Source organism: Chenopodium album, chromosome 7 (assembly GCF_948465745.1).
Source record: "Chenopodium album chromosome 7, dcCheAlbu1.1, whole genome shotgun sequence".
Classification (NCBI taxonomy): Eukaryota; Viridiplantae; Streptophyta; class Magnoliopsida; order Caryophyllales; family Amaranthaceae; genus Chenopodium; species Chenopodium album.
This window is the reverse complement of record NC_137840.1, coordinates 32,134,465-32,148,770: the sequence shown is the minus strand read 5'-3', so window position 1 is coordinate 32,148,770 and position 14,306 is coordinate 32,134,465. Positions and strand designations below refer to the sequence as shown.

Below are 14,306 nucleotides of genomic sequence, written 5' to 3'. Positions count from 1 at the left end.
AATTGATTTAGGAATGAGATTAAATCATTTGGACCCTCCCCATGATCATTGGGTTGTAGGTAAGGTGGGCTTAGTTTCGGTTTGGACTCAGTCCAGTATTTTAACCATTGCTTATTCATTATAACTCGGATTTAGACTTATAATATATCGTTGGAAAGCTCTTTTCAAGCCCCTTCCAACTATTCAATTAGTAAACCCAGATTATGGAACAAAACAAACTTGTCTAAACGTTTTTATAAAAAGGACACGAAAATGAATTATTACATTATTTTGGGTTTAAATGCACGAAAAGAGGAAAATAAGTTATGATTTGGGAAAATAGGTTAGGAATTGGGTTGGTTTATGAAATGTATTGGGATTGAATATGGATTTAAGCACTCCAAAGGTTAAATACTCAACCTGACCAATAATGGCAGTAAAAAGTTGTTCATCATCGGGTTTTGTTTTGGGAGACATTTTTAGGTGTCTACAAGAGGTTTCGTCAACAGGCTTTGGTCAAAGAGACATTTTTAGGTGTCTACGGTACTCCTTAAGGAAAACAACACTTTTTGGTTGTGCAAAACCATACCAAACTATACAGCAAACAGCAATCGTAAATTAGCCAAAAGACCAAAAATACTAGAGTATTATTCAAACACAATAAAACTTCTGCCAAATTCCACACGATCTATTAAAAATTTTACAGTAACCACCACTTCTATCCAATAAATCAGAAATTTAGAATCTAAGAATACAACACAAGAATACATTTTTCAATGGTTCAAGCCACAATGAGATGCTAAAATTACATATGAAGGTGACAAATGAGTGAACTGATCACCAGAATAATCCCCCTGCTATTTACGTGAAATTTGCGGGGTAATTTATTCATCCTCAGCAGCGACAGCAAAATGACCTGTCTTTCTATCCTGAAAGATAATTGGCTTTGTAAGCTAATAGGCTATTAAGCTATTTTAAATCATAAGCAAGTGTATTGAGAAGATATATTATACCTGTAACATCATCCGCTGCTTATTCATATACTGTGTTCGTGCTTTGGCAAGTGCAGAATTTGGTGACTTGTACAATCTCTGTCGAAACAAATCATGTAAGGAGAACATCAATCATCTGATTGCAGCATCTAAACCAGAGGACTAAAATACTAGTATACTTTCTCATGTTTAATATACATACATAGCTCAACTCATTTAAGTGATCCCTCCATGTACTCCACTGTGATACTAATTTTCATAAGAATTACTATACAGCCTGGTCGTTACAATTGCAAGTGCTGAGTTACCAGGTTCATCTTAAGCAAAACACATAAAAGGTACAAAAAGTAGTTTCCAGTGGTCATTTTATGAAGTTTCGTGAATTCAATAGGCAAATGAAACAGGTTACAGAAAAATTTGGCTCTATTGATCTGTTCTTTTCACCTATATCAACGAGTTTTGTTAATTTATAGCTTCAAAATAAAGCACTGTGTGTAATAAGTTATTAGCCAAGGACCAAGTACTTGGGACTAGTCAAAACCAGACATTTCCACCTAAAGCTATATTAGGTAGAATAGGTGAATCAGCAGAGCATTTTTTCCATCTCTTGTTATTTTGGATGTTGACTCCCCTTCCCTGTTCACCGAGCTGTTAGCCTACCAAGTCCACTACAGCAAGGCAATGGTGATCAAAATTCCGTGAAAAGAGAAAGGGGTTGGAAGCTAACAGCTGCTCATGATTCTACAGCCATAACTATATGGCAGCCTTTTGATTCCTACTATTTTCATTGGATGTACTTAGACTAGTTAATTTTGTAGCATTGGGTGTAGTTTAGGTTAGTAAATTTTGTTGCACTGGGTGTACTTTAGGCTAGTCAATTTTGTTGCATTGGGTTTACTTTAGACTAGTAATATGTATTGCATTGATTGTACTTTAAGCTAGTTAATTCTGTCGCATTTGGGTGTACTTCAGGCTAGTTAGTTATGTTTAATAAGATGTATAACAGGCTAGTTGATTCTGTTTCCAGGCAATCACGACCCACAAACAACCTACTGAGAAAAGGTAAAGTATTGTAATGTAGATACAAGAGTTTAAAGGCATAGTAAGTATCCGATTCTTTTTATGTATCCCAGATTCTGTTTTCTATGATTGGGTAAATGGAATGACCTTTGCTTTTAAGGCATGCACTGAGCCATTTAAAGCATGATGTATGATGCCTTAAAAGTGTAACAACACTTTTCCAACAAGTTTAATTTGTTTGGGTTAGATAAGCTGCAATAATTAATGACAGACACAAGTCTAGGTTGTTAACAACTTAAAATTAAGGGATTCCGCAGCTCAACTACTTTCTTGCCTTATTTTAACAAAAGCTTTGTCATTCAAGTTTAGAACCAGTGAAAGAGGGAGAATACGCATAAAGCAGTAATTGCAAATTTTTTGATAAAGGAAAAGATTTTTCTTGCAATCAAATTGATCTTTTCAAATGCATACAGAGTAGACTCTATTGATCTCCTCTAATTCAACATACTACCTCTGGTCCAACTTACTCGCAACTTTAGGGTATTATTTGTGAGATATAAAATATTCCAAAGTTGCGAGTAATTTGGACGGGTCTAATTCAACATATACAGTCATATACTCGAGTAATTGATTAATTTTACTTGAAAAAAATCATCGACAAATAATATGGTTTATGATAATATAAGGTGGGAAAAGTCAAAACACAATAAGTAATGTATGTGTCATTGCTTGGTCTACAAATGTACACTTAGGTAAGAAAGAACGAAGAGAAAAAAATCTAGAAAGATGGCAGTGATTAAGGAAGAGGGGCCATTGGGGTGAGAGGGGGGGGGGGGGGGAGGAGTGTGAGGTGGTGAATGAAACAGATTAGGAGATATATATATATATATACTAGGTTCGAACCCGTGCGATGCACGGTTTATATAAAACATATTTTTAATTTGTACATTTTAAAAATAAAATCGATGTTATACATGAATATAAATAAGAATTATGAATATTTTTTAATTTTAAAATTTTGTATTTTCATCAAAAATTATGTAGTATTTGTTCTAACATTGTCTAATTCATAATTCAATGTAGGAGGTCATTTATTAATATGCTGTTTAAAATAGTTTTAATTTCCTATGATAAATTGATAGGTTTAAGTTGTAATGTAAATGCTTCCAAAATTAAAATTTCTAAAATGTTAAATATGATAACCCTATAAAAAATAAAAATAAAAAAATAAAAAAAAAAAAAAGGGATGACATCATCATTGCATTTAGACGGGAAATTTTTTATTGAGAAAGCGACACATGGGCATTGGTGATGCCGGCAACTTCTGTTTTATGCATCCGGTTTACACTAATATTAGTGTACATCGAGCGGTAAAAGGGTAACTTAAAGCCAATTTAGGGTACCTTTTTGCCTTTTTTTTTTGGTAATTTTGAACATAATATGATTTTTTATATAATAGAACAAAAAAAAAGTTTAATAAGGGTAAAAAAATTACTTTCAATCACTAATAATTTAAGTTTAGTCATTTTAAATGTGATTCTTTATCAATAATGCGTAAAATTATTTTTATTTGAATCTTTAGGGTAACTTTTATTCATTTCAAGGGTAACTTTTGATCATTTTAAGAAATCTTCGGGATGTACAATAATTATTATACACCCGATTTTTTACAAAGTTAGCTTTGTTTTTTTTTTTTTTTTTTGTCTCGCTTTTAGGGAATATCTCTCCAAAAATAGTTAAGTTGTTCAATTCTTCTAAAGCGTCAACTGACTGAATCACAGCCAATTACCACAAAAGGCATAATTAAATTCTCAGCCAGAAAAAGGCAGTAATTAACTAACCTTCTCATTTAATTTATCCATTGAATGATCTTCGCTGCCCAAAATCTTTTTCTTTGGCGTAAATCCAAAGACATCATGCAAAAATCCATTTTCCTACAAAGTTGGACACCGATAAGGTATAAATAGAAACTGCACATACGAAAAACTTAAAGCAAGATATAACACAAACGAAAGTGGTAAACTGACAATGAAGAGACCTACCAACATATGCTTTACAAATCCTCCCCGAAGGAAATGTTTGAGGAAGTTTAACTGCAAAGAGCCACATACAAAAAGTAAGAATTGTTAGTTTGTTACAAACAAGAATTATAAAATACAGAAGCAATACAATATCAAAACTGAGAGCAGAAAGGCGAACCTGAATAAGCTCTGACCATGATGATGTGGTTAAAGTCTCACCACCAATCTTTGTTGAGGATTTAGGAGAATAACCATCCTTAAAAAACAAGGTACCAAGCCATCGTTAGTAAATATTGTACAAAACACACCGGAAAAAAATTGAGAATGAAGAAGAACCTCCAAAAAATCCAAAAGATCGCGGAATAAGTTCCTTTGGTTATTAAGATCTTTCTTAGCTGCTCCTTTGCCACCAGCTTCAGAAGCAAGATCTCGTATTTGATTCAGGACTTTGCCTTTCAATCCTTTTAAGTGTATATAGCCTTCTTTAATAGCATTCTCCGTGTCTCCATTTGAACCATTTCTTTCACCAGAATATCTTTCAAAATCTCCAACATCAAATGTCACAGCCAGTGCTTCACCAGCAGCAATGCGTACAGCACGATCATCCTTATCCAACAGAGAAGACAAATAAGAAATGTACCTGCATTTGTTTTACTAAATAGATAAGGCCGCAAGCTTACTTCAAGTATGCTAAATAATGAATATAAGACTCCATATAATTAGTGTGACATGATGCAGTTGAATTTCCTACATCTCCCTTCTATATCACCCTTCAAATCAATTAACCACACAATAATACCACATTAACCTTGTTCTTATAAACCTTCTACATAACTCAGTATTTATTTACAATCAAAACTAAAACTGTATTTATAAAAGCTAAGAAGTTTATTAAACCCGCTACACCACATAGCTCCTGTACAACATCCTTCAATCTCCTACCTTGAAAAAAAGATTACCACCATCATTTTATATAACATGAACACATCAAGCCATTTCAATTTCTTTTCTGATAGTACATTCAGCAACTCTATTGTCATAAACTCATAGCTCCTTCCCTTTAATATAAAGGACATAAACAAGACCTGGTACTACTCAAGGTTCAAATGCATAAGCATCATTACATAGAACTTATAAACAACAAAAGGCATTTACATACTCCTGCCAATCCTTCAAGCTTAGACTCCATGAATTAATTGTTGTGAGGAGAAACGACCATGCTGATACTGTTGCTGCGATGACAGCTGGTGAAGCTTTAGTTGCCACTACCTGCAGAGTAAATATGCATTTGTTAATTACCGATTCCCATTCCCCAAAAGAATTGAAAATCCTGTGTATGGATTTCATGTGTCTTAACAGTTATGAGTAATAATGAAGGACCCGTTCATTATCATTAGGGTTGTTCCCGGTTTTCTGTTATTTAGAAAACTCTAGAATAACGGGTGGAAACTACAATAAGTAGCTTCCAGATTTTTGTTGCCAATTTCAAAAATCAGCCTTTATTTTAGGAAGCTTTGTAAATTAATGTATATTCTTTTCTTCTTATTATTAAATTTTCTTCTTATTTTTATGGTTTTAATTTATGAAATGTGTTCAAGTACATATGATAAGCTCCTTAGGAGTTTGTCAAATTATTTACTAGCTAAGGTCTAGCCAAAGACCAAAAATAAAGGCAAATTTTCTTCCCTTTTTTTTTTATTTGTTTATTTTTGAATAATGATGTGCATGGATTTTAATTGTATGATGATTTTAACTAACAAACTTTATGAAATGATTCCCAATTAGGTACTCTCTATGATCTTTGTACTCCAAATCACATCTTATAGTCTCGAATTCACAAGAATTTTGGAGTTTTAATTTTGCTACATTGGAAAGACACAACTTACTCTACCAAATTTTGAAGATTTTATGAAGAATTTTGCATCAAATTGAGTAATATCTCTTCCTCTATTCATCTCTTCCCAAGCTATTGATTTTATAATTTTTTTTGCCATTCATTGGTTGCTTGTTTAAGAGTTTGGCTTGGGGCTAGATCTTATTGTATGTTGTGGTTTTACGTTGTAGTTATGGATGTTGGACTAGCTGTACTTGTTGAGATTGATTGCGTTCCTTCCCTCCCTCTCTCTTGATTATCTCTTCTAAGCATTGGGGACAACGCTTCGTCTAAGCTTGGGGGGGGGGGGGGGGGGGGTAGCTTCACGCTTTCATGAAGGGGGGTTGATTGTTAGTTTGATGCTTGAATTTGTTCATAGTTGTACATTTTGATATTCATGCTTTTTCTTCTTTTCTTTATCATAATTTTAAAGAAAAAAAAAATCCCAAGGTGAGACTCAAATGACGATGCTTATATGATTTGCTTGCTTGACTCTTGAGTGATCAGTAAAAGTTCTTTTAAAAGGGTGTATGCTAGAGTTGGGGTCATTTAGAGGCTTATTAATCTTGATTGCATTAGTGTATATGGAATGAAAGCCAATGAATGCTCAATTGCACGTCTAGCATAGGATATTGTCAAATTTGCCCAAAGTAGGATATGTTTGAATCGAATTGCGGTCCCTTGTGCCCTTGATGTTCTTCCCCTCCTCCCCAAAATGAAACTCTATTAGGGAATTGGTTCTACTTGTATCATATGTAATAAGTGTCATAATAAGCCACATGTTTTGAATAAAGAAAGAGCCGCTCACAGTTAAAAGAGGCGAGGGCAATGTATGTTGAAAAAAAAAAAAGAAAAAAAAAATTGAAAAAGAAAGGGAGATAAAATAAACTCCTACAAAAATTCTCAAAAATTTTCACTTTTTCTTAATTAGAGGTCAACTTGTGGACGCCTCCCACACATTGTCTATTTTGATGTTTCTTGTGTAAAATTTCCAAGTTAGAGTGTAGTTAAAGGGGCTTGGGTGTGCATTTTGGGAGGTGGACTTGCATTTTGAGATTTTATAACCGAAAGAGGGCTTGTTGCAACTTTTGATTATCTAGATGTGCTCTAATGAACTAGTAAAAGGTTTAAAGAAGTATCCTAGTGCAACCTTGCTTAGTTTTCCTCTTTACTCCCAACTCATGTATGATTGGTAATTCTTGAAAGTTGCTCACTTGTCTTGCTTGTGTCTCATATCTCGATGAGTTGACTTGGGCGAAAAAAAACATTGAAATTGTATGCATATTTTTTTGGATGATGTGTTGTGGTTTGTGTGAGTTGTGGGTTAAGCTCAATGAAAACCCTCACGAGATAATAACTCGTCCTCTTAGGCGACTTAGGGGTTTAAATTGCTTTTCACTTGTGCTAAAAGTGTTTATGGTTGTTACCATGCGGATTTGTGTTTTTGTGTTTTCTCTTTATTACCTCTTCTTGGTTTGATCATTAACAAGTTATCCTCCTTGATTTGACATGTTTGTTTTGCTCGAGGACTAGCAAAAGCTTAGCTTGGGGGGATTTGATAACTTGTTATTTGGTATGATTTTAGGGTACTTTTGAACCTTGTTTTTGTGATTATTCAACATCAAAGTTCATTATTTATCCTATTTTTATACAAATTTTGTACCATCCATACTTCACGGGTTGTTTGTGTTTTTGATGTAATGTAGCTATTTTTAGCACTATATATGGACGTGATCAAGCATGAGCGAACAAGGAGAAGGGAAAGCTTGATTGATAGAGCAATTAAGGAAGAAGGATGAGTGCCTTAAAGAGAAATGAAAATCTTTTGGAAAGTTTTGGAAGGATTTTTGCACTAAGGTCAACTTCAATTGACCATAACTTTTGTTCCACTAAACATTTTTAAGTGATTCAAATTGGAGATTAAAGTTCATCTCAAGAGCTTTCCAACGACTGGTCACATGCTGATGAGTAACGAAGAAGTTATGACCTTCCGAAAATAAGCTGTTTCGCCAGAAAAGAGTTGCACGTTCGTGCCAATAAGTGGCACGTCCGTGCAAGTCACTCACGTCCGTGCCAAATGAAGCACGTCCGTGCAAGGTCAAGCAGTAGCTACTGGTCGTATTTTAACAGGTCTGACGTCCGTGCAACCTTTGGCACGTCCGTGCCGACCTGTAGACGGGTCGTTTCCTCGTGTTCTCCGTCCTTTTACTTGGGGGTTATATAATACCTCTTTGGCTTCATTTGTAAAGGGAGGATCTTCTTAGTGTAGTTTTAGCTTAGGTTAGGTTTTTAGAGAGAGAAACTCTCAATTTCTAGAGAGAGAAAGTGGAAAAAACTTGTTGAAAGCTTGGAATATGAAGAATTGAAGGAAGGAGACTTGAAGATTTAATTATTTCTTGCATTATCAATGAGAATTTCTTACTCTCTCTCTTATTTTATTGCTTTAATTGCTTATTTTTGTATCTTTTCTTGATTTAGTACTTGTTTATGTTAAATTAGTGTTTGATTTTATGTTCTTAGTTGTTAGTTATTTATTTAGTTTTGCAATTTATTATGATTTGTGAGTAGTTCTTTTACTCAATGTTACTCAGACTCGTCTCTAAGTGTCGTGTCCGACAAGGTGTCGGAGCGTCCGATACCTCAGTCCTAAATTTTGGTCGACACTTCGACATGGTCAAGGGAGTGTCTTGACTAATATTTAGGATACGGCTACTGTATAAAGTGTCTAAAAAATTTAATCCGACACTTAAATAATAATAATAAATTAATAATAATAGTTTTAATAATAATTATTATTATTATAGTTTTAATAATAATAATAATAATAAAGTAGTTAGATTTTAAAAAATAGTATAAAAAAGGTATAGTACGTTAAAAGGGAGAAGTTAAAAAAATAAAAAATAAAGGATGAGAATGAAAAGTCAAAAGTTAAAAAAATACTCCACCACATAAATATGACAGCCGGTCCACCTTTCTTTATTAGATAACAGCTGTCTCATACTCTCATATTTCCACCAACCTTGTTATTATCACCCAACCTTTCATTTTCTTGCTTATTTGCCTCTTTCTCTCTCTATTTCCCTATTATGTAGCTGCTACACGCCGGAAGCAATGGAGTTTACCACTAAAATTCTACCAATTAACGGCCGTACCGACACTTATTTCAGACACTTTTCCGATACCCGAGTCGACACTTTCCCGGAGCCGTGTCAGGGGTCGTGTCGCGCGTCGTGTCGTGTCGACACGCGACACCCAAGGCCAAGGGAGGTGTCGGAGTAACACACCTAAATACACTAGTCAAACTCATCTGATCTTGAATATTCAAAATTAGAAGATTTAGAACAACTAAGAGGTGAAGCCTGAGACCTCTTATCTATGATACCTAAGACTTCTCAAAGCACACATTTTTTCTGAAAGGTGTTAACAAAGCTTCACTATAAATAAGTTATTTGACTTATTGTAGTTAGAAAAAGAAGGATAAAAAAGGTTAGCTTGCTGGTGTGTTCATTGTAGTCTTGCTGGCAATTAGATGATGCACTTGGAACAAAGGAGATGTACAAATTCTTATAGCATAGCTTTGCCCTTGTAAAGGTTTCAAACTATGTTACTTGGACTCGGATGAAGTGTCTAATTAGACACGGGTGTCCAAGTATCGGACTCGCCCATTTTCTTGAAAAAAGTTTTGTTTTTAGTTAAAAATGAAGTGTCCAAGTGTCTGTGTCAGTGTCCGACACGAGTCGTGTCGACACGGACACGTGAGGTAAATGAAAGAGTCCGAGTAACATAGCTTTTACTTGGGATGGTTGAAACCATTGATGAATTCACAAATACTTGTTTGCATGTGTTGATTTAGCTAATGTGGGATGTTAATTAGTTGGGCTTAAGTGGTTTCATTGTTAGTTCTTGTAAATGGCCATTCCTAGAACTATTTATCTAAGCTTTCTCAACGAAGGATCAAGAGATGAACTTGAGTTAGCTCCCTTATGCTTAATTGACTTGAAATGCCATGAGAATAGGAATTTCCAGTCAAGGGAATGTTTATGTCATCGTGATTATGCTTTAACACTTGTTTTATGCTTTGTAACCACGAGAGTAGGTTGTATTCATAACTCAAGTAATCCCTCTAGCTTGAGAGAGTAGTTGGGCGCCTTAGATGACTTCCCCTAATTTATCCCCTAATTTCTATGTTCGGTATGTTAAATTGTAGTTTGTGAATGACTTAATTGGTGGATACCTTCCCAAGATCCTTTTTATTATTGTTTGTAGTTTTTCTTTATAACCCAAAACCCAAAAAGATTTGACTTAGCTTATCACAAATTGAAACTTGTTAGTGCTCCCCTTAGTCCTTGTGGGATCGACCCTTACTTGCCCTTTCTACCCGTTAGAGAGACCAAGTTAGGTTTTTATCTTTGGTAGGCTTGACGACAGCCTATCATATACAATAAACATTAATACAAGTTTTTTCTATCAAACAAAGAACTTTGCATTTAGACATACATTAGTACTCGATTTGGGATGAACAACTTGCCACATTATCTGCATTGACCGCTCTGTTTCCTCGGGCTCTTCCCCGCCAATAAAGGTGATAACAGCCAAACAATCTACCAACTTCATAACAAAATCAAAACAGAAAAACATCAATATTTTAAAATAACATGTATGAAGCACCACACAAGGTATAGAGTTAATAATAAAACTCACCGCTGCAACTTTTGATGATTCAGCTCTTGACCTGAGAGCCTGAGATATTGTAGGGATTGATTCCTCCAGTATTTCTCGTGCATTATTCCCTAGGCCCATCATCAATGCCAATAGACCTATACAATGTATATAGTTTAGCAATTCATATTTAATTTGAATAACATTAAAAATAATCCACAAGATGAGAGGCTTAACCAATAGCCTGAGACGCCAAAATTGTCTCTTTCCCCGAGCCCTTTTTAATAGAATTCAGGCACTGATGAAGCAGAGTCGCAAATCTGATGATACATACAAATAAAATAAATAAATAAGATGCAAGCAAAAGCCATAAGGAATCCATCAGATAATCATTACTCCCATCAGTTCCCTATGGCAGTCAATGCAGAAGTGAAGAGTAATATAAGATTATCCTACTAGACAGACAACTATACCACACCCAGTTATTTTGTTCTAAAAAAGGTAACAATAAGGATAAGGGAGCTATCCTGTGTAGTATAATGAAATCTAGTACAAAGACTACAAACAACAATGGCATTTCCTTCAAAGATGTTAACTTAAGATCAAATAACGGCGCCAAAACATCAACTATGATAAGTTCAACAGATTCTCTAATTATTGATTCTTACCCAATACTTCCACTATTATTGAACAAGGAGCAAACTTACATATATAAACACATCAAAAATTATTTAATTGCAAAGCAACTTCAATCTTCCTTCAACTTATAAAAAATTTTAAGACCTAAGATACACATAGTGAGATTAATTAAAAAAAAAATCCTTACTTCTTTTCCACGAATTCATGGTGTAAGTTTTGACTAAACGCTTCAATAATAGATTCCAAAGCCTTCTCCCTTGTTGAACACCTTGAACGATTCAAATACAAAAAGAAGCTCAATGTAAGGTGGTGAATGATCATCCCAATTCTCACTATAAGTAACTATTTACAAAACAAAGAGTAATCAAAATCTCAATTAACTTAACAAGGAGTTACCTTTTCTCAAATAAAGCATCAAGAGATTGATCCAATAAGCTATCCTTTTCTACCTCCGCACCAACCCCAACTGAAACAAGATCAGAACGGACCGAAGACGACGAGCTTACACTATCTGTATCGTCGCTATCCAGCATTGCTGCTATGTTCTTACGATTTGAATTGCCTATTGAATTCAATTCAATTCAACAAAATTACGCCCAAAAAATATATATATATATATATATATATATATATATATATATATATATATAAAGCTAAACTTTTAGTCAGGCGACGAGACAGCAACACTTGGCGTTCCAACTTTTCGCCAAGTGTCGTGCCACGTAGGATAGAATTATATAGAATTTCAATTTGTAGGATAAAAAAAGGTAATTTAGAAATTTATTTTCAATCAAATTTGGATAGAAAATATAAAGCTAAACTTTTAGCCAGACGACGAGATAGCGACACTTAGCGTTCCAACTTTTCGCCAAGTGTCGTGCCACGTAGGATAAAATTATATAGAATTCAATTTGTAGGATAAAAAAGATAGTTTAGAATTTTATTTTCAATCAAATTTGGATAGAATTTTAGGATAAAATTGTTAATTTAGAGTTTTATTTTTGATAAAGTACCAATATTTCATATGTACAAGTTGAATTATAATTTTATTAAAAAAAAAAAATAGATTATTACTGTCATAAATTATCATATAAATTTATTTTTTGTCATAATATTTTTTTGGAGCAAAGGAATTAGTTCAAAATGTACCACATCCATGGTTTATAATATATTCTAATCAATTAAAATAATATACTTCACAATCTAATATAATTTTATTACTGTGTGTAGACCTGTCAATCAGGTCGGGTCACAAGTCATTTCAGACAAGGTCAAAAAAAAAAATCACCAATATTATTATTATTTGTCATTACATGTCTACAAGTTTAAATCGTCACAAAAACACGTCAATTCCTAACTAATTTTGTATCAATGATATGTTTTAAAATTTGACATATAGATTAAAATATATCTTTAAATTTAATAAACAATCCGGACATCGCACGGGCACAAAACTAGATAGCGTTTTGTGATGTAATAATTTTTAATCTATATGTTTTAAATTGACATATAGATTAAAAATTTATCTTAAAATTCAATAATAAACAACCCGGACATCGCACGGGTACAAAACTAGTATATATATATATATATATATATATATGAGAGAGTGAAGGATAGCTCAAGTGGTTAGAGCTCCCTTCCCGATTCCAGGAGATCTGGGATCGATTCTCACCTCTGCCCTTGTGGCTCTCTAAACACCAAAATATATATATATATATATATATATATATATATATATATATATATATATATATATATATATATATATATAAACCCAAGCATAGCACCAATTATAAATTCACAACGATTAAAACTCACGAATTTAAAATCCTACATAATCAGAAATTAAGTAACAACCGATAGAAAACATTTATTCACCAAATTGGAATCACTATTCATTAAAGCAAATTAATTCAAAATCTCACAAAAACCACAAACTAAATCAACAGAAAGAAAACATTTATTCACCAAATTGGAATCACTATTCATTAAAGCAAATTAATTCAAAAACCCATAAACTACATCAACAGAATTTGGACACCAACCAATAAAATCAGAATAACAACTTATAAATCAACTCACAAAACCAAAACATAATCTAAACTTACACTAATATTATAATCAATCAAATTAAGAGTAAAAACTTACGCTTTCCCATTGAAAGAGGAAAAAATCTAACGACGGCGGCAGCGGAGGGAGAATTAGAGTGTCAGAAACAAGTACAAGAAAGCTGATCTAAATTGATAGAAGAAGACTTTAAAAATAACGAGTAATTGATTGAATGCGACCAACTCAAAATTGAAGAACAAATCAAAGACGATGATTCTTCAGAACACGAAATAGCCATTAAAATTATGAATTATTATCTATATAAAAAAATAAAAATAAAAAAGAGGAAAGGAGAAATTTTTAAGGGTATATGAAGGAAAAAAGAGAAGAAGAAGTTGTGTGAAAGAAAGAGAGGCGGAGAAGTCTGGACTTGGAATTAAAATGGAGGTTTTTATTTATTTATTTTATTATATTGTGAAGAGTTTATTTAGCGATGGTGAAATGGAATATGCGAAAAGGGCAGAGAGAGTAATATTGCAAAAGGATCAAATATTGTCAGTTTGTCACGCAGTAGATTTGCGGACGCAAATTTGGCAGGGATTTTAAATCAATTAGCCTTCTGGCCCGTTCCATGCACGGGTTATTACTTGGAATATTTTCCTTGTAATGTGTTGCTTATTTGTGTTATATGAGTAAGCATTGTTTTATTGTACTTTATATATATATTTATATAATGTGAACTAATTAGCTCAACTTTTTTTTTTTTACTATTACTTTATTTTAATTTTAGGAGATGAAAAAACTACGACTTTATTTTGGTGTAGTTGAAATACTTAATTTCCTTACTTAAATTTGCAAGTTACAGAATGCATAAAAACATGAACATTATTTTTTGATAAAGAAGGTGACATGTGGCATATGAGTGATTTGTGGTGACATGTGGCATATGAGTAATGTGTGATTTGTGTTTTTAAATACTAAGTATAGATATAGATATAGATATGTTCCATCCGTTTCAAAATATTTGACACAGGTCTTGTTTGGCAAATGATTGTTGGCGGGTTCACTTAG

General features: G+C 33.3%; 1 protein-coding gene across 1 annotated transcript; it reads right to left on the bottom strand.

Annotated features, from left to right (window-relative positions):
* Window positions 1-606: 606 nt before the first annotated feature.
* Window positions 607-13,686, bottom strand: LOC145638986 (uncharacterized). Its single transcript, XM_081690071.1, has 13 exons — window positions 13,335-13,686; window positions 11,580-11,745; window positions 11,371-11,451; window positions 10,782-10,864; window positions 10,587-10,702; window positions 10,383-10,493; window positions 5,172-5,281; window positions 4,349-4,652; window positions 4,191-4,268; window positions 4,034-4,084; window positions 3,833-3,925; window positions 993-1,070; window positions 607-908 (listed from the first exon to the last, which is right to left on the bottom strand). The coding sequence occupies exons 1-13, from the start codon at window positions 13,342-13,344 to the stop codon at window positions 864-866; spliced, it is 1,326 nt and encodes a 441-aa protein (XP_081546197.1). The 5' UTR covers window positions 13,345-13,686; the 3' UTR covers window positions 607-863.
* Between the last annotated feature and the right edge of the window lie 620 nt (window positions 13,687-14,306).

What these genes read in the sequence shown, in the direction of transcription:
- LOC145638986 (XM_081690071.1), bottom strand. An exon ending in ATCCCAAATCGAGTACTAAT is followed by an intron (nt 5,282 to 10,382) that starts GTATGTCTAAAT and finishes TTTACTCTGCAG; the next exon opens with GTAGTGGCAACTAAAGCTTC. An exon ending in CATGGTCAGAGCTTATTCAG is followed by an intron (nt 4,085 to 4,190) that starts GTTCGCCTTTCT and finishes GGCTCTTTGCAG; the next exon opens with TTAAACTTCCTCAAACATTT.